At 36.6% G+C, this 19,674-nt stretch overlaps 1 protein-coding gene across 1 annotated transcript; it reads left to right on the top strand.

Moving 5' to 3' along the window:
• Positions 1–3: 3 nt before the first annotated feature.
• On the top strand, positions 4–18,114 carry IK (IK cytokine). The gene is made up of 20 exons (XM_072400686.1): positions 4–87; positions 2,841–2,904; positions 3,454–3,546; positions 3,668–3,727; positions 4,352–4,519; positions 5,483–5,597; positions 5,955–6,025; positions 6,262–6,308; positions 6,396–6,559; positions 7,312–7,420; positions 9,125–9,164; positions 10,074–10,317; positions 10,502–10,520; positions 11,133–11,208; positions 12,275–12,352; positions 12,743–12,800; positions 13,383–13,471; positions 14,371–14,479; positions 16,037–16,071; positions 17,048–18,114. The coding sequence occupies exons 1-20, from the start codon at positions 72–74 to the stop codon at positions 17,073–17,075; spliced, it is 1,683 nt and encodes a 560-aa protein (XP_072256787.1). The 5' UTR covers positions 4–71; the 3' UTR covers positions 17,076–18,114.
• Positions 18,115–19,674: the final 1,560 nt, after the last annotated feature.

Genomic DNA, 19,674 nt, shown 5'->3' with positions numbered 1-19,674 from the left:
GGTGTGTGAGAGGATTGTGGGGAAGTTTTAGTACTTCCTGTTTCCGGTTTGCTGGCTATAGCGTTGCAAAGATGCCTGAACGGGAGAGTAAGTATTAAAATGTAGAAATTGTGTTATGAGCAGGGAGGTGAAGTGTGAGGGGAATGGAGAGGCCATGGAGTTCCTTATAGAGTCAGCTTCAGTGCTGCTCCGTGTTCATACACCACACAGGACGGTCGGTATAATGATGATATTCAGTAATGGAGAGTCTTGTCCTGTATGCAGGGCCTGACAATCACTCACCTTATATTATAATACAGACTACAACGGGCTGCCTGCGTTATAAAGCCATGAGATTTACCATATGACAGCACATTGTATCACTGCTTCTACACCTGAGAAAGCACAGGGCCAATTCTTATCCCCATTATTATTATTGCAGTATGTGCATCAGAGGCTCTATTGAGTTCATTGCAATGCACACCAGTGTATGTTTAAATGGTCTCCTCACCAAACACAGCCTAACAATCCATTATGAATGTGTTGTCAATGCATAAAAAAGTGTACTTAGTAATAATGGTAATGGCCTCTGAGCTGAACACTCACATTGGAGCCCTTTTAGCTGGGCGCACCACCCGTCACTTTTCAGTAACCACCCGGCTGTTTTTGGGTGGTTATTAAAAAGTTGGGTCATAGTACAGGGGCTGCCGCCCACCTACAGTTTTGTCCCACCCAGCTTAAAGCAGAACTAAACTGAAAATAAAAAACACCTTTAATCCCACAGATCTCTTGATGGCGCTGGTCCTTCCCTCAATCCGATCCCATGTCATCCTAGAATTCCTCTTTATTCAGCGCAGATTGGGGCGCCCTCATCTTTAGTCTTCTCTTCCGGTCATATTGCTACGTCACCTGATCTCACACTGCCCAGGTACAAGATCGGCTGACGTAGCCCGCTGTAAAGTGGGGAAAAAATCGCATGCATGAGGTCATCATATCTTTCCCCTTAGTAGGAAAATTGTTCCTTCTGCTCATGCCCGACAGTGTTCTTCCCAGCCCCTTTTAGCTGGGTGTACCACCCTACACTTTTCAGTAACCAGCGGGTTGTTTTTAGGTGGTGTAACAATACAGGGGCTACCACCTGCCTAAATTTTCTTCCCACTCAGCTTAAAACATTTCTGGGTTGAACACTGCCCGGGATCGAGCATGCATAGAAGCCAGAGCCTCCTAGGATGCATGATGTAGGTATCCAGGATAAAAGGGGCAGTGTTGCACTTTTAACAAAAAAAAAAAAAAACATTTTTTCTTTATATAAAAGGGTTATCTACACTTTTATGTAAAAGTGAAAATGTTTTGTTCAGTTCCACTTTAAAAACATTCATAGGATAATACTGCACAGGCCACTGTGCAGTAAAAAATGATTTTAGAAGAACAGATATTGATGCTTTTACTTGATGAGCACCCCAATGTGTGAAATACTCATCCAATAACTTGTCTCATTCCAAAAAGAAATGTTGTGCTACGTAGACATATTTAGAGTACATTAGTACAAAACTAATTGTGTATTAGGGACATGTTTCTGGCTGCCTCTGATTGTGTCCCTGCAAACATGTCTCTGCATATGTCAGTGTGGTCCTTTGCAGCAATGTCCCTTGGTTGTGTTAGTGGGGTACTGATTGTGTCTCTGCAGAAATGTTTTTAATGGTGTCAGTCCTGTGCTGATTGCTCTGTTGTTTCTGATGGTGTCAGTGTGGTAGTGATTGTGCTAAAATGTTTGTATTTCAGAATGGTACACTGTGTATCTTTAGACATGTTTCTAGCTGGGTCAAGACAGTGACTATGCAGATGTATTGATATTAAGTCAATTCATTTGTTGTCTCTGTAGATGTTTTTGATCTCCTGTTAGTACAATACCTATGTTGTATGCACAGATATTTTTGTGTTTTGGTCAGTATGGTACAAAGTGTGTCTAGAAAGAGGTTTCTGTTTGTGTCACTATGGTACTTATATGGTCTTTGTGCCCATACAGTGCTCAACCCTGGAAATTTTTTTAAGCCGGGTGGGAAGAAATTGTAGGCGGGTGAAAGCCCCTGTATTGTGACCAAACTCTTTAGTAACCATCCAAAAACAGCCGCGTGGGTGCTGAAAAGTGCCGGGTGGTGCGCCCAGCTAAAAGGGCCTGGGGAGAACCCTGCCATATTACTAGTAATTGCATTATTTACTTTTAATTAATCGTCTATGAGTATTGTCATGATTGTTAATCTTTATAAACTAGTTTATAGGTTGTACCCCATGTGTTGGTGTAGGCTGTGCATGGTATCAGGATAAATCTGACCCGGGGAAAACATCAAATACAGATCACATAGAAATATATCATAAGCAGATCATTAGCAGTATATTATACACACATGGCATGGAATTATATCAGACACAGATACATAGAAATATGTCCTACACATATATTGGCACTGAGGTAAGCAGACTGCATTTTCTGTACTATGAGTTGCAGTGTCTCCCTGGACAATGAGAACATTAACAACTAGACCTATGGGCAAAAAGCCTGAATGAACTGATCAAAGGCTGCCCATAGATATCCATGTACATGTTCCCTGGCAAAAAGGACTGATTACACAGAGAGGCAGGCACAGAGTATACATATACATAGGTACTGCTTTTAAAAAAAACAAAAAACATTTATAGGAATATATACATTTTAGCTGCCCTTTTTACATGTATATACTCTATGTAAAGGGTTTAGGTGCTTGGGGCTCCCCAATTGGGCACGTTTGTTTTTCTGTAAACAGTATTCTATTAGGATATATAATTTTAATTATGTTTAATTTTATTACTTTTTTAAATTACAGGTGAAGTGTTCTCCAATCCCCTGGCTCCTGATGGCCATGAGGTGGAAGATGTCCATTCATATCAGTAAGTAATATACCAAATATAATGAGACTTGATTTCACTAATATATATTCCAGAACTAGACAGATCTTAGGAAAAAATAATGAGCCCAGAAACCCTGAGATAGAACCAAGCATCTGATTTTATACAGCAGTCTTCTCTAGTATTATAAATAGTGGTAGATACGTCTTGGCCAATATATTAAACTGAACGTGTTTCCAAATCAAAATACTAGATGAAAATAGTAAAGTGAAAGCAGTTGAAACAGCCCAACTTTAATAAAAGCAGAAACTGGGCACGTCTTGTGCAAATCAAGCCAAAAGTACGGCACATGTGCAGTGGACAGTTGTAGTCATTGTAAATATCTCAGCAATTAAAGCAGGTTTTTTTTTTTTTTTATTTTTTTATTTTTTTTGGAGGTTGGGTGTATTTTAAAGTTGTATTATCCGCAAGGTATATCAGGGATTGCTTTTTTGGACCTAAGGATGCTGATTAAAGAATAGGGGAAGATTTTGATTCTACTCATACTACTGATCTTTTCTTAATCCGTGATCTATATTCTGTTTCTTTTAGGTCAAAACTTACAAATGAAGACTTTCGTAAACTTCTTATGACCCCTCGAGCCACTCCATCTTCGGCTCCCCCTACTAAATCTCGCCATCATGAGTAAGTATAGTCACAACCTGTCTGTTTAATATGGACTTGTTTGAAGAACAGACTATTCTGTGTTTTATGCTTGGTATGCTATCTGTATAGTGTTAACCTATTGGCTTGTTTTATAATGTAGAATGCCACGTGAATATAACGAAGATGAAGATCCAGCTGCCCGCAGAAGGAAGAAAAAAAGGTAAAATGTAAAAACATGTTCTATGGTTTAACACTTAAAATCCTCATAACTACCAAAGTATATGCATAATTCTTGCAAACCAACAAAGGGCAGTAAGGTACAAATGAAAGTTCCACCATATACTTCCATAAAATTGCATGAACAGGAATCAACCGAGGTCGCATGTTGTTCCCTAAAAGATAATATGGGTTTCAGCCAAATTGTGATCACTAAGAGAGGAGAAAAGATGTTCTAATAGTTTTCTTATATAATGCTTTATGGTAAATAATTTTCACTTGGTCATTAACTTTGTTTTTTTTTTTTTTTTGGGGGAAGATACAAATATAGTGTACAAAACATACAAAAAAGGATCTAAAAGCAAACTTTTTAGATATAACAGGTGTTTACAATAAATGAACTAAAACATTACAAAGTAAAAAGAAAGTGAACAAAGTGAAGTTGTAGACTGAGCTAGGTATCCGTTACTATTCACCATCTTTTAATAATGTCAATATAGAAGAATTTGCATAACGGCAACAAATTGTGATTTTACACATATGTTTATACTCCTGAAAGTTTACCAAATGTAATTATTATTATCAGTTCTAGACAGTAATTTTGATATCTCTAATCTGTAATGTGCAGCTACTATGCCAAATTGCGGCAGCAGGAAATTGAGCGAGAGAGAGAGCTAGCAGAGAAATACAGAGACAGAGCCAAGGAACGACGTGATGGAGTTAACAAGGACTATGAAGAAACTGAACTCATAAGTACGACCGCAAACTACCGAGCAGTGGGACCTACAGCTGAAGCGTAAGTTGCTCAAAACAGTTTAACTTTTTTTTTTTTTTACAAAGTCCATACAGCTGGTAATTGAATACTAAGCAGAAAGCCCCAGTTGCAGGGGCAACTATTACATTTATTATTTATTACACCTGAACTAAACTTCAGTTGGAAAATTTAGTTACATATACAGCTCTCTATGCCCTGCTGATATTTATGGCACTGGCAAACACAGGCTCTTTCCATAGTCTATAGGACCAGATTGCCCACATACAGCTGTTGAGGAACGTATAGGTGAAGCAATGTAAACTGCGCTATAGGTCAGTATAGAGCTCTTGCAGTGGGAGGGTGAACTTCACATGTTTACAGGGGTAGTTGATGGCAAAAAGTTAAGTAAACTTTCTTTCCTCTTTTTCACTTTGTAGAATAGGCATGGGCGCTATAGTTGCTGCTTGACATTCATATAAATGAACATGCATAACTGCATTTTTGTAGTGCCATATTTGTGATATTATGTTTTTTTTAGGTTTCAATTGCAATCTCTAACAAAAATTTCTGATATAAGAGAAGTTTTGGCTCTAACAACATTTTATAATTTTTTTGACAAAAGTGACAATCCCTTGAAAGAAGTGCTCCCTGTCTGATGATTTTGCCCCCTGGCCACTTTACTTTACTGCTCTGTAGCTGGATCCCCATTTGCCTGGTACCCCCAGCCTAGAAATGATTGTGGCCTCCTAGGATGCAATGCTCACATCTCGGTGACTAATTGCTAGGCGTGAACAATGTAAAGGAGGGGACAATACCCATGTGTAAGCTCCATGTGTAAATCTGTGACACAAGGCATACACAGAGTTTAGAATCCAGGCTCTTACAGAGGAAAGTGGTTGAGGGAAACACAGAAGCTGAACATAAGTTGTTGGAGAACAATTTTTTTTTCAATGGAAAATGTATTTTTTTATTGTTAAAGCACCAATTTCTGTGTGTCCTATTTAGTGATAAGTCTGCTGCAGAAAAGAGGCGTCAGTTGATTCAAGAGTCCAAGTTCTTGGGTGGTGACATGGAGCACACTCACTTGGTGAAAGGTCTGGATTTTGCCCTGCTGCAAAAGGTAACAATGACTTTATTACTAATGAGCGGCCTTTAAAGTTGTATGTTTCCTAACTTCTCAAGGACACATATATGAGCTGGTATTTGTGCATTACCTAGTGCTAGACACAACACTAGTCCTATATGTCATGAAATAACAATTGTTTGCACCTAGGATGAAAGATTATGTGACCGCTCTACATTTTAATTTAAATAAATTCCTCTGTCGGTCTGCTTTGTGAATATTATTTATATTTTTATATACCTTACTATAATATTTAGATCTACTGTCTTTTCTAGCACTGTTTAATTCTTTTATGTTTTCATGTTTTTAAAAATTATTTAATTTATTTTTATCTTATTCTTTGTGCTTTGTCAGGTCCGTGCTGAAATTGCCAGCAAGGAAAAGGAAGAAGAAGATATAATGGAAAAGCCTCAAAAAGAAACAAAGTGAGTGATATTTTTTTTCACATGATGGGTTTACATAAATTTGGCAATGTATTACATTCAGGAATTAGCAACACAAAATCAGTATTTTTGTTATTATTAAATATGGGATACAATTTGTGCTTGTAGGTGGATTGAAAGTTACTCCTCCCCTGTGGACTGTTATCCCACACAATGTAATTTAAAGAGTACTGCAATTCATATCTTTTTTTTTTTTTTTTTTTTTTAAACACCACTAGGAAAGATGAGGATCCTGAAAACAAAATTGAATTCAAAACCCGGCTTGGTATGTTTTTAAAGCATTAAAGAAAGCTTTTACTACCCCCCAAAAAGTGTATAATCTTGGCTAAACATATTTATTTCTTGTTAATAGGTCGAAATGTGTACCGTAACCTGTTTAAAAGCAAAGCATATGAGCGCAATGAGCTTTTTCTACCAGGGCGAATGGCGTATGTAGTTGACTTAGATGATGAGTATGCTGACACAGATATCCCAACCACACTTATTCGAAGCAAGGCTGACTGCCCAACAATGGAGGTATATATTATATTTGCTAACATTATAGACCTATCATTAACAAACAAAGAATAACAGTAACAAAGAATAATGTCCAATATTTGTTAATCATTGTAAACATGTTTGAAATCAAAGTAAATGACTGCACATTGGTTGATTCTTATACAGACAAAGCTATTTTTTCGTATACTTCCTATTGTAATACAAAAATTACTTTATACTAAAATTAGTTGGTTGGCTTCATTTAGACAAATGTATCTTTAGATAGAGAAAATCCCTGTTATTTCCCAATAAAATGGAATGATGGCTGTGGAAATACTCTACTTTAACTATGCAGAACAGACCTAATGAGAAACGTCACAGTAATTTTATAGCCATCTAATTTAATTCAAAGCCATTGTGTGCAGCCATGGGTTGTTCAAATACCAGGCTTATTTAATGTAGCTCATGCCAGCAGCATGTACTTTCCAGTCCTGAATAATATCCTCTGGATCCTGGTGCTGAATGGTGTGGAAGGAAAACAAAACAAATACTTCTTATGAGCCACTGTGGATCTGTACAGTTATGATTTGTGTGCACTTTTTTCTGAATGGTTTAAATATTGATTTTTTTTTTTTTTTTTTTTACAATGATGTAAATTGAAAGGGGGCGTGAGTATCTCCCTTTTGAACTTTGTAGGTATTGCAGTTTAATCTTTTACTGAATCTGCAGTTACATTATACTGGAAAAACAGTGTAGGAGTTTACAATCCTAAAATTATTCTTATTTTTCAGGCTCAAACAACTCTTACAACCAATGACATTGTTATCAGCAAATTGACCCAGATCTTGTCTTACCTGAGGCAAGGAACTCGTAACAAGAAACTAAAGAAAAAGGACAAAGGTATTTCCCTGTTCACAGTAACTTCCCTGGTCCCCCCACTCCCTAAGGGATTTCACTTTCAGACCTCTGTTTTTGTATTTAATTTAATTAAATATCTTCCCATTTACAAATTTATTATTCTCCAGGCACACTGTATTCTTTAAATTTTAGGTATTAGCTTTTTGTATTTAGTTTTAGCAATTAACCACCTGAGCGTTACACTGATTTCTAGATTTCTGTTCCAAAAGCGTCACAGGTTTTCATGAAATTTTTTTTTTTTAAATTGTAGACCTGTAACTTACAGAAATATGTCCGAATAGGGTTCTAGTAGATATCATGAATATAAAAAATGTTTGAAACACACAATCATGTAAAAAAAAAAAAAAATTTTAATAAAATTAAAGGAAAAACACAAAAATCAGCTTAAACAAGAACACATAAATAAATGAAAAATACTGAAAATGCGATAATTCGGTATAATGAATAGTAATATATTTTTCTAAAACACCTCCCTAGTGTCCGTCACATACCTATAGACAAAACCACATAAATATATTTTCTATTATTTTGTATTGGATTGGATACAGGACTTTGTATTAAATCCAATACAAAAAATTTGAATTTTCCGCTACGACCCTCATCGACGGGCGCACGCACGCGCATCATCAGGAATCGCCGAGGGACGCGTACGCAAATGCCGGGTATTCTAATTCTTTCCAAACTTCCATGCAAAAAGTGTTACATTTTTTGCATGGAAATTTATTTTGGATTGTAGGCTCTAATTCACCGAATTACCGCATAACTCACCAAAATATGTCCAAAATTTTATAAATTTAATAATTAAATTTTTTTTTTATAAAACATAAAAAAAAAAAATCTTTAAAAAAAACTAAAAAAAGTTAAAAAAAAAAAAGTGTAAAATGAAATGAACAGTAGCTTATATAATATATATATAATACAATTATATATATATTATATAAGGATTTCTTTGTATTGAACTCAATACAGCTTTTTTGTATTGAGTTCAATACAAAGGAACTCAATGCAAAATTTTGAATTTGCCGCCCCGCCTCCCTCCCGCGCCGACGCACGCAGCGACGTCATCGGGAAACCCCGGTGATCGTCTCTGCACTCGCCGGCTCGACACCGAAGACACAAGACGTGTCCGGAGGAGCGGAGGGAGAAGGTGAGTATTTATTTTTTTTTTTTGTCCAGCGATCGACGCTGGACAGTGACAGGCACAGGGATAGGGACAGGGAGAGGAGGGAGAGGAAGCCGGCTGGCTTAGAAAAGAAAGCCAGCTGGCTTTCTCCTCTAAGCCGGCCGGCTTTTTCTTTTAAGGAGAGGGACACCCGACGCTGGAGGACGACGCTGGAACATGGACCCGACGCTGGAACACGGAACCGACGCTGGATTAGCACAGCGGGACCAGGTAAGTGGGGATTTTAGTGTAGGCGAAAAAATACGGGGTTAACCAAAAGAGCAAAAATATTTAGTGCGAGAAATTACGGGCTTAGCGGTTAGGGGGTTAAACATGTTAATGTAAAATGCTTCAATTTATAAATAATTTTTACATTGCTTCCTTTAGTGGTCAAGAGTTAAAAAACTGGTTGAAAGTTGTTGAATTTACTTGTCAGCATACAGGTTCACCTGGTTTTGTATTATTCTGAATTGATGGAATATATCTTTTACCCTATATCTTTATTTGCATTTCAATCTTTGCAGGCAAACTGGATGAGAAGAAACCACCAGAGGCAGATTTGAAGTAAGATATTGTGCCTTACGCATCATTTATCATTTAAATCATAAGTTGCCTATGAATGCCTATTCTGCCGGAAAAATAAGATGCCTTCTTTTGTAAAAGGTAGTCCCCGGGTTACAGACGAGATAGGGACTGTAGGTTTGTTCTTAAGTTGAATTTGTAAATAAGTCAGAACAGGCGCATTTTTTTCATATATGCAGTTAGGACAGATATTTGTCTCAACATATTAGGCAGCGTGGTGTCAGTTACTGTAAAAAATCCTCACTTTGAGCTAATCACAAGCAGAGCTAATCACAAGCAAAGCAAAAAAAAAAAAACTTTTTGGAGCCTAGACATTTATTAACTTCTGGAGCAAGCTGTGATTTAATATGCAAAAAGAAACAACTGCAGAGTTTGTCTTGGTCCATAAAGAGTTACATGTTATAGATCAGCTCAGCTCTTAAGATCACCCACAACCTCAGCTGTGTTTAGCAAAAGTTTTCTTCTGCAAGTCATGCAAACTGCCCCCTCCCCCCATCCAGCCTTCGTCCTGCACACCAGTGAGCAGGGAATTCCCTGTTTGTATCTAGGAGTGATCCGTATGTCGGATATCCATGGAGGAACTATACTCAAAAACGAAACAAAAAGGGCAGTCTGATCACTCCGGGGTTGTCCGGCATCTGGTCCTGCGGGGGGCTTTGCGACCCCCATCATTCTCGACCGCCTGGGCGTCCGAAAATTAGGGAGGGGGGCTACACCCCCCTTTTTTTTTTTTTTTTTTTTTTTTTTTTTTTTTTCCAAAGGTGAAAATTCTCAGTATAGGTACACTTTAATTTTGGAACTATCTGTACAATTTTGGGAAGAAAATTATTATAGGGCCCATATTATAAATATTATATTATAAAGTTTCTTTTTTTTCTTTTCTCCTCTTAGTATCTTTGATGATATTGGAGACTATGTTCCAACTGCAACTAAAGCACCTCGTGAGAAGGAGAGAGAAAAGCACAGAGAGAAGGAACGGGATAGAGACAGAGACCGTCCACGGGAAAGAGAGAGGGACAGAGATCATGACCGAGACAGAGAGAGGGACAGAGACAGACCACGTGACAGAGAAAGGGACAGGGAAGAGGAGAAGAGGAGACACAGCTATTTTGAGAAACCTAAAGCTGATGATGAGGTGAGTGCTGTTTCTTTGTAAACTTGTTTTATACTTAAAAAAAAAAAAAAAAAAAAACAACAACAAATCACTTCTGAACAAATATAGATGAATAGAATGTATATACCTTTCACATGTCCTTCTTTGTGACTGTTAAGTTTGAAGTCTTCAAAAATGTATTAATTATTTCTATTTTTTTTTTCAGGTTATTGATACTGACAAAGGTAATTAATTCTTATCTTCTTGGAGTTTCTTGGCATGCAGTTGCTCCTTTTTACCTTTTCTTGACCACTCATTAATTTTTCCTCCCTATATTAAAAGACAGTTTTGTCTTTTCATTTATTTCATTTATTCATATTTTGTTTTACACGTAAATGTATCCTTACTTTCATTTCAACACAAATTTCTGTGCACTCGTATACTTGATGTGTATATTGTATAAAAATGGCGGATGTCCCCAATGTGGCATTTGAAATAACTTTTGCTGTACAGAGCATATGGTAGTGACTTTTAAAATCCTACCTTGCACCCACTTACACCTGTTTGACACAGTCCGTTCTTTTTAGTATTGATCTTTTTGCTACTAAGGTTAAAAAAAACAAAGCAGTGACTAAATGATAGACATTTTGGAGTGGGGCTTGTGTTTAGGCACTGTACAGGATTATGCACATGTCAGAGTAGGAAAAAGTAACTGCACAGTGAAAAAATCACAGGTTTAGAAAATCTGGTAATTCGTGTCAACACTAACTTGTCATATTTCTTCTAATATCATTGATCATGATTGTAGATAAGTTTACTTGTATTGCCTATAAATGTAATTTCTGTATCTGTTCTAGGTCCAGGATCCACCAAAGATTTGCTAAAATCAATCAATGATAATTTTGCTGGAGCACAAGGATGGGACGGAGTGGAATATCCTTTTTTTAAATACGTTACGATTTTTTGGGCTACACGCATGACATTAAAAAAAAAAAAAAAAAAAAAATGGATGTGAAAGATTTAGGCTCCAAAGTTTTAACTAGGCTTTCGAGCCTGACTGAATTATTTAATCACTGATGTTTCAAAGCTGAACTGTCATAAAAAAAGACACCTTTTAGAGATGGAAAGCTTTTGATCCCTCTTAGATCCTTGTCAAATTGCGGTCTTGTTAGAGGTGCAGGTTGGACACCGAGCGCCCCAATGTTTCACTGCACAGGCGCACTTTTTTCTTTCCAATTTCAGGAAAGCCTCTTCTGCGCATGCCCAATTGTCTGTTATATTTTTTATTTTATAAAATGCTTAGCCATCTTTTTATATAATTTGAAAAAATCTAATGATGGGTTCCCTATAATGGAGTGCATGTTAAAGCTGAACTGCAGGCATGGAACTGAATTACATGTACTGTATTTTTGAATTGCAGACATGTCAAAAGGCACATAACCTCAATTTTCTCAAGCTAAACAATAGATTGTGGTCACAAATGTTTTTTTTTTTTTTTTTTTTTTTTTTTAGATTTGCACTGGATGGGGAAAGATTGAATCTTTTGCTGAGTTTTTATTGTGCACTATGTCTTTTCTGGGGTGATTCACTTTCATGTTTGTCATGTTGGCCATTGTTATTGAGACAGAAAGTTAGCATAAATACTACACTTACAGTTGTTATGGGAGTAAAAGGTAAGGGAAAGCTTTCCATGTTGAGAAATCTTCTGGTGACCACTTTGGAAAGAATTCCATTCATCTCCTGTTGTTTTTCCAGGACAGGAAATTTTGAGGAAATCGCCCCAGCAGGACACAGACTTTATAATGAGTTTTAACTTTCCCATACTCTGGCTGTATTAATTTGATGGATATAAAGCTTAATAGTAATAATAATATTAATATATATAGTGGTCTTTTAGAATTGTCCTTTGGTCAACTTTAAGACACTGTGGGGTAATATGATCAGGGATTTTGTAAAAAATAATCACTATTTTAATAAAAGTTCTTTAACTACATAAAACTTTAAAGAAACATGAAGATAAGCAGGTGGGAGATTTCTTTGGCATGTGGAACAGCTATGCTGAGTGTTATCCTGCAACGTAAGTACTTCCTTTTTTCACATGATACTGCAGATCTGGTAATTGTAAATGTATTTCATCACAAACGGCTTTATAGTTTTCAGACAATAGATATAATGTTGGCAATGACACGGTCTGCAGGTATTAGGACTGCTAAGTTATTTTTGTTTGTGTCACAGCCTAACTGGAAAAAATTCATCCTTTATTTTATTGATATAAAAAAATGATATTTTTGTTTGCATTCGTTATTTATAGCCATGGTAAATTGACTAAACATTTTGAATTATTTATATAGGCAAAGAGAACCTGTATTTTTTTCTAGCTAATTCCATTTCATGTTTAGCTTGTAAAGAAAATTGTCTTGTTTATTTGTTTTTTTTAATGATTAACTTCAATTCTGTATCTCTTCAGCATGGATGTCATGGCAGTCGACAGTGATGAAGAAGTGGATTACAGTAAAATGGACCAGGTTTGTTTACCTCCTTTGTAACATAAGGCATATTTGCCAGATATGGTTTCATATTGTGAAGATCATACTGACTGACAAACCTAGCGAGTGTTGAGCAGGGAATTTCTCATTAAGGTTTTCAAAATATTAGTGATCTGCAAAATGCAATCGATTAGACATGTTCTGCATATCATGTTATACAAAAACAGGCAAAACAGGCAAAAAAAAAGCAAAAAAACAAAAAAAAAAAACATTTCACTGGAGTGATCAACTAGATCCCAGAGGTTTCATGTGTGGCAATGACAGGCCTAGCTTAGCTAGTGGTGTTACCCAAAGCTTAGCTGAAGTGCTAACACAAAAAATAGAAACATTTCATAGATTTCTGGCTGCTTGACTGTCCAAACGCAAGGGCTAGGTGGCTACTATACATTGCATTGTCGTATGATACTTGAACCAGTGGATCCTGTTTGCTGGAGTTTATTAAGAATCCCGTGGGTGCTGTCCCGGCTTTCATTAAACATCATTGTGTGCATTTTCTTATAGTGTTACTTACAGTGATGCATTTGATATGGCTTTTTACTCATCATCATTTTTGTGGTGCAGGGTAATAAGAAAGGTCCTTTGGGTCGATGGGACTTTGATACACAAGAAGAATACAGTGAATATATGAACAACAAAGAGGCTCTTCCCAAGTAAGTATATAAATGATAACATTTAAATAACATTGTTTTTCTCTTTTTTTTTTCTATGATTTTGTGATGTTGAATCTGATGAAAGAAGCTTATCAAAATTGTGAATTTAGTGCCATATGTTATAACTTTTGTTATGGCTTCGTGCCAGATTCTGTCCTCAAAGGGGTTAATTCTTGAAAAAATTTGAAATTGATTGAAAGCTGACATTCCAATTGCTCTGATCTTTCCAATCCCATCATACACTATTGATGAAGCATTTTTCCACTGCTACTCTTTCCTGTAAAGAGACACATGGAATTCCAGTTTCCAGTGTGTTCCTAATTCAGTGACATGTCCTTTTTCTTCACCACACTGTGCCTAGGTGTGGTGAGGTCAGTCCAGCTGTAATGGTTATTAGCTCACACTGTACTAACAAACCCAGGATTTGTTTTGCATCGTGTCTACTGTTGGTATAGATGTCTGATCCTACAATCATATTGCTACTCACTGGTCCTAGAATCTGTTCTCTCATCAGTCCTCTTTTAGCTCTTTGGGCTGTAATTAGTTCCTCTGCTCTTTCAGCTAAGGTTTTTAGTACAGATGTACAAGATGGCCCAAAATACCCAGTTATTAGCCAACTATTGACCACAGACCAGAAGTACGCTGCTTTTGCTTTTCTTTTTCAAATCTGATTTATCTGTGTCCTTGGCAGTTTGTGTGCTTGTGAGTGTTAAGATTCCGTCTGATTCTGAATTAATTATTTAAATTAATTATTGTCTGACAACTTAATCTTGGAGGAGTCACTGTCTTCCACTATTACTCCCAACCACTCCCTACCTGATGGATATGTTAACGTCGTTTAACTACAGATAACGGTTACTTTCACAATTGTTACATTTTTGCACATTTTTTCCCCGCAGGGCTGCATTCCAGTATGGTATTAAAATGTCCGAAGGGCGTAAAACAAGACGCTTCAAAGAGACGAATGAGAAAGCAGAGCTTGACAGACAGTGGAAAAAGATCAGTGCGGTAAGATTAGTTCTGCTGTTTATTCCTAGTATTTGTGTATATTCATGTAGTAAAGTGCATTCTACTACACAAAAATACCCTGCATGTAGAAGTCAGATTATTCATATGTGGTTTATACATTATTTTTCAATAGAGAATAGGATGTTTACCCACTTTTCTACCCACCATATGTACAATAAATCCTCTTGACAAGCAAATTATGCGAAGAAAAAACAGGGTGCATAACCTAAATCTGTATAGGTTCAAAACCCCTCTTTGTGGGAGCTGATAGGACCCATGGTAATACCCTGCACCCACTGGTGGTTTGAGAGATGCTCCCTGTGAACAGTGAAGCGGTTGAGCTTTCTCAGTTTTAAAAGTGTGAGAAGTTTGGGTACATTTAGGGTCCATTCACACTGTTCTGGTAAAATAATGCTTTACCACAACTTTCCTGCTCTATGTGAAGTGCTTTGCCGTGCCATTCATTGTTGATAGAACCCCACAATGAATGGCTCCATATAGTAGAGCATAATGCACAACACGCCACAACATACATACCTTGCATTGTGATAGGTCATTATTTTTTGCAATTGTATAGTAACCAGTTTTAGTGATTACTGAATAAATTATGAGCATGGTTAACTTTTGCACTGCCACCTCTGTAGATCTTTCAGCAGTGCGGTAAGGGGACTAAAACAAACCCTGGTCAACCACTTGTACATATAAATCTTCAGGCAGGTTTTAGGTATCTTTATTTTATGTCATTTTGCAAGCTCACATATTTTTATCTTATATATCAGCTATATTTGGTGAGTTTTAAGCCGGCACAATCTCATGTTTTGTTTTGAGGCTGCATTTTGTTTATTGTGCAGCTGACTATGCGTTACATTGTTTGTATGACAGTCTCTCATCCCAGGAAAGCAACTAACCACCATCAAAATTTTAACATTGGTTGTGCGTGCATATTTGCATCTTGCATCCCCGCCCATACAGCCTAGGACTTTATTTGTATATATCTGAATTTTCATTTTTTTTGTGAAACTGAGTTTTTATTGAAAAGTTTTACATATACAACAAAAGGGACAAAACAAAAAGAACATAGATATTAACATATAGTATACAGGAGCAATATCAATATAATAGGAAAAATATATATATATTTATTTATTTATATATATGTGTGTGTGTGTGTGTGTGTGTGTGTGTGTACATATAAAAAAGCTACAAAAAGAAAATAACAATAGTGGAGTACAAATCAAACAATGTGGTTTTAGGTAATAAACATGGCAAACCAGGGGATTCCCGTATACAAAACATGACATCACACCCATATCTAAAATGGGGGAGGAGGGGAAAAGGAAAGGGGATTTCTGAGGCGATTTACTGTAGGACAAAGGGGGGAGCAAAGGAGACCATCATATCTGAAGTTGAACATAATAATCATCCCATGGCTCCCAGACCTGTTCAAATTTAGTGACAGTGTTCCTGAGTAGAGCAGTAAGGTATTCCATCATTCCAACATCCTGCTAAATTTTCATTTTAAATATTAACGCCATTTTTTATTTTTGTGTCTTTTAGATCATTGAAAAGCGGAAGAAGATGGAGGCTGACGGGTAAGTAAACTCATTATCAATATACTGCATACATGACCGGTTTTCTATGTTATTTTTGTATAGACAGGTTATCATGCCTTTGTTGACAATTGTTACGGTGTGCTTGTGTCCTCTCCCATTTGTCCTTCAAACCCTTGAATATCTGGTATCATAGCTGGTCATATGTGCAGCACCATGGTAAAGGCAGAGCCAAATAGAGACCAAGTTGTCAAATCCTCCCAAATAAGTATTTAATTCCACTTTATAACTATGCAGTCATCCATCCATCCTGCAGGTAGTGTTCTAGCTTTTTTTTTTTTTTTTTTAATTATAGAAACTAGTATTGCTCTCAGCTGTGCTGACTATTTACTCAAAACGTTTATTCAGGGACAGAGACTGTTCACTGTTAAAGTGAATGCTAGTTATATGTAATGAAATTGTGTTCAATTATCTGTCACATAAGAGAGAAATATACACAGAATTTTTGTTGCATATGTTTGGGTAATCGGCTGAAATGAACACAGTCTTACCTTATTTACTAAGCTTAGTGAACAGTTGTTTTATCCAGTTCTACTTTTTTTAATCATTTTTGTGGCTTGTCACAGTAGTGACTTATTTGGTATGAGACAGCTCAGTATGAGGTTTTTATCAGACAAGTGGAGACATAAAGCAATCTTATTTGGCTTTGGGATATTTTTAGATGACCCATGTTCTTTAAGAACCCCTTGTCATGTAGTAAATGTTTGCTTATCAAACAAATGTTGCGTGTGTATAAAAACAATACAAAACAATAGTTTTATAAAGTTTAATCTCATCCATTCATGATTTTTGCTGGCTTCAAATCTGTGCACTGGGGTAATATGGTATTTACCAAAATGCTCATTAAGGCACAGCGTAGGGGGGTTAATATGTGCTGCATAGTGACAATATATATTTACCAGTTGATGAGAATGCACCTACTTGTATTTTACTCATGTCCTCTATTTTTTACTTTCAGGGTTGAAGTGAAGAGGCCCAAATACTAAAAATCTACATGGATTTTATGTGATATTTTTGCTTTACAATACATATCCTATTGTCCACAACTGACAGAAAATGGGCACCTGAACCTCTTGTCTCTAGCAACCAGGCATCTCCCATTGATTTTCTAAACTGCTTGAAACATGAATGCAATGATATCCTTGTTCTAGGAAACATAACACAATGTGAATGAAGGGTAAATATTTAGGTCTATAGGATCTGTATGATAAGTTTAGTTCTATGTGTATAGACTAAGGCTATGTACACACACACACACACACACACACACACACACAACAACAAAAAACTGAAAAATGAATAAATGAGCGCTATACGTACACTGTCGTTCTGTTCTATTGAGAAGGGAGAGGGGAGAATGAGCGAGTGTCACTCCACTGCGCTTTCTCCCTTCAATTTCATTGCAGTCGATTATCTTTTGAAATTCATTGATCCACCAGGATGACCGATGTTGGATGACCTCTGTACACATGTCAGATTCTCATCTGAGACAGGCCAGACAGCTTGTATTGGCTGAGAATCTTCTGTTGTGTGTACATAGCCTGAAGAGCAGAGCATGCCTGAATTGCAGTGTGCTCTGATTTAGTTTTCTGCTCTTTTGTGAACATATTGTGCTACAGAGATCTGTAATCTATATGAGGAATATTTTTTTTTTGTTATTCTACATTTCCTGTATTGTGATTCCTATTAAATATATCATGTGCATATGAGCCCTTCATATATAACTTTGTTTGCAGTCTAAATAGCCATCTGAAAGGGTGTAAAGTCGGTATCCACTTATTCTCCTGGTGATATTACCAGAAAATTTACTTGTTCAATATATTAGTCCACAAAACACCATCTTTACAGTACAAAATGTGTATTTAATTTGATAAATCTGCTGTATATTATGCTTGCCACATGCTAATTGAAAGAAGCTAATGTGTTATCACAAATATTCATAATATTCTCTGAAATTAGGAGTTGTTTCTTGTTAGATTATGAGCAATTTGTGTTAAACATCCCATTAAATATTTAACAACAGTGTTTCTCTTGTCTTCTCTTGTGCTCTTTTTTTTTTTTTTAATAAATTTGATATTATTAGCAAATAATAAAGAGGAGAGGATTAAATTCAATTTTATGCCATCGTATGACATCTGGTCACATATGCGAAAAAAACCTGTATTCTAGTATTTCAAAGTTAGGAATTATAGGACTAAGCATGTAAATTTTAGTTAATTTGGATGTGACCTCAGTACTCCCAATTGAATTTATTGTATCAATATAGTTTTCTATGTATTATAGTGTATACAATATTTGCAAATCTGCTAAGGCATAGGGGGATCTCTTCTTCCGTTTAATGCTAATATAGCATTATGTGATGCAGAAGGGTTAAGAAACTGGAGTTTTTTTTTTCCAACTCACAAATGGGTTGATGGGTTCAAGGTTATTTAGTTATTCTGTAAGTTTTTTTAGTAGTATATTAACAACCTCTTGCCAGGAGGGTGAAGGTAGGACCACAGAATAGGACAGCGCAACCCCACTTTTTAAGATTACATTTACAGATTAGTTTGGAAATGGGGATGGATGGAGTGTAACAGCTCTAGTGTAAATTACCATTCTAGTGAAATCTTTGGCATCTCATAGCGGCAACTCAAGAAGTCTTTCTGTAAAGACCTTCCTTGCATTTTCAAAGGTAGCTAGCTCAGTGCATGGCTAGTTGGTGTATTTGTAGGTAGCCAAAGAAGGCTGTGTGTGGAATCACAAATGTTTTACAATTTCTTTTTGTAAGCAGTTGGGAAAGGTTAGAACACAGCTTCGAGTGGGAGAATGTGGGAAGAGCAAATAAGAATATGTGCATTTACTTCTATCTGTGTACATGCTGACCCGTCAATTGCTGTAGCCCTGGGAAGATCTTCATTGGTTGGCAACCTTCAGGAAGTATTTATTTGTATAGGGCTAAACTACCCCTTCCTATTACTACTGTGCATGAGCAAAACCAGGTGCTTGGGCCACTCACTCAAAGAAAAAGGCATTGTTGAGTTTTAGGGGTACCTCTTGTAGCCTACAGGAAAAAAAAGATGGACTCATCCATATGGACATGGCCAATGCCCTGATAGTAATGTCCTTTTCGTGAAGGATAAATTATCTGACAGACTGGACCTCTTTTTTTTTTTTTTTTGCAGTACTTTGAATGCAAAGTGAGAATATTAACAGGTAGTTTAATCTTAGCAAGTAAATGTAATTTCCAGCTAGCCCCAGGGTACCTGACATTGCTTTAGGGTAAGTACCCAATGCTATCCACATCACTAAAGAGGAAAATGTTCCATTGAGACTTTTTTTTCCCCCAGTGCTGTTCAGAGTGAAGTTCTGTCTGACACCACCTGTATAGCTGCAGCATTATATCTACACATAACAGGGCAGCAGTATGAGACCTCAGCGGCTTCATTCACTAATCAACAAAACAAAAAAAACTCATTAAAAATGGGGCAATACTGCCAATGTTATTAGGGGGCACAAACTCCTGATTATTGCAGTGTGGCATTCTTGCCACATTTTCTGATGGGGAAATGTGTAGAAACAACCACATGTCTCCATTGGAATTCC

The sequence above is a fragment of the Pyxicephalus adspersus genome, chromosome 2, assembly GCF_032062135.1.
Source record: "Pyxicephalus adspersus chromosome 2, UCB_Pads_2.0, whole genome shotgun sequence".
In the NCBI taxonomy this organism is placed as follows: Eukaryota; Metazoa; Chordata; class Amphibia; order Anura; family Pyxicephalidae; genus Pyxicephalus; species Pyxicephalus adspersus.
Note: the sequence above shows the minus strand (reverse complement) of the source record. Positions and strands in the feature narration are given on the sequence as shown.

What these genes read in the sequence shown, in the direction of transcription:
- IK (XM_072400686.1), top strand. An exon ending in TGAATTCAAAACCCGGCTTG is followed by an intron (nt 6,309 to 6,395) that starts GTATGTTTTTAA and finishes TCTTGTTAATAG; the next exon opens with GTCGAAATGTGTACCGTAAC. An exon ending in CAAGGATGGGACGGAGTGGA is followed by an intron (nt 11,209 to 12,274) that starts ATATCCTTTTTT and finishes ACTACATAAAAC; the next exon opens with TTTAAAGAAACATGAAGATA.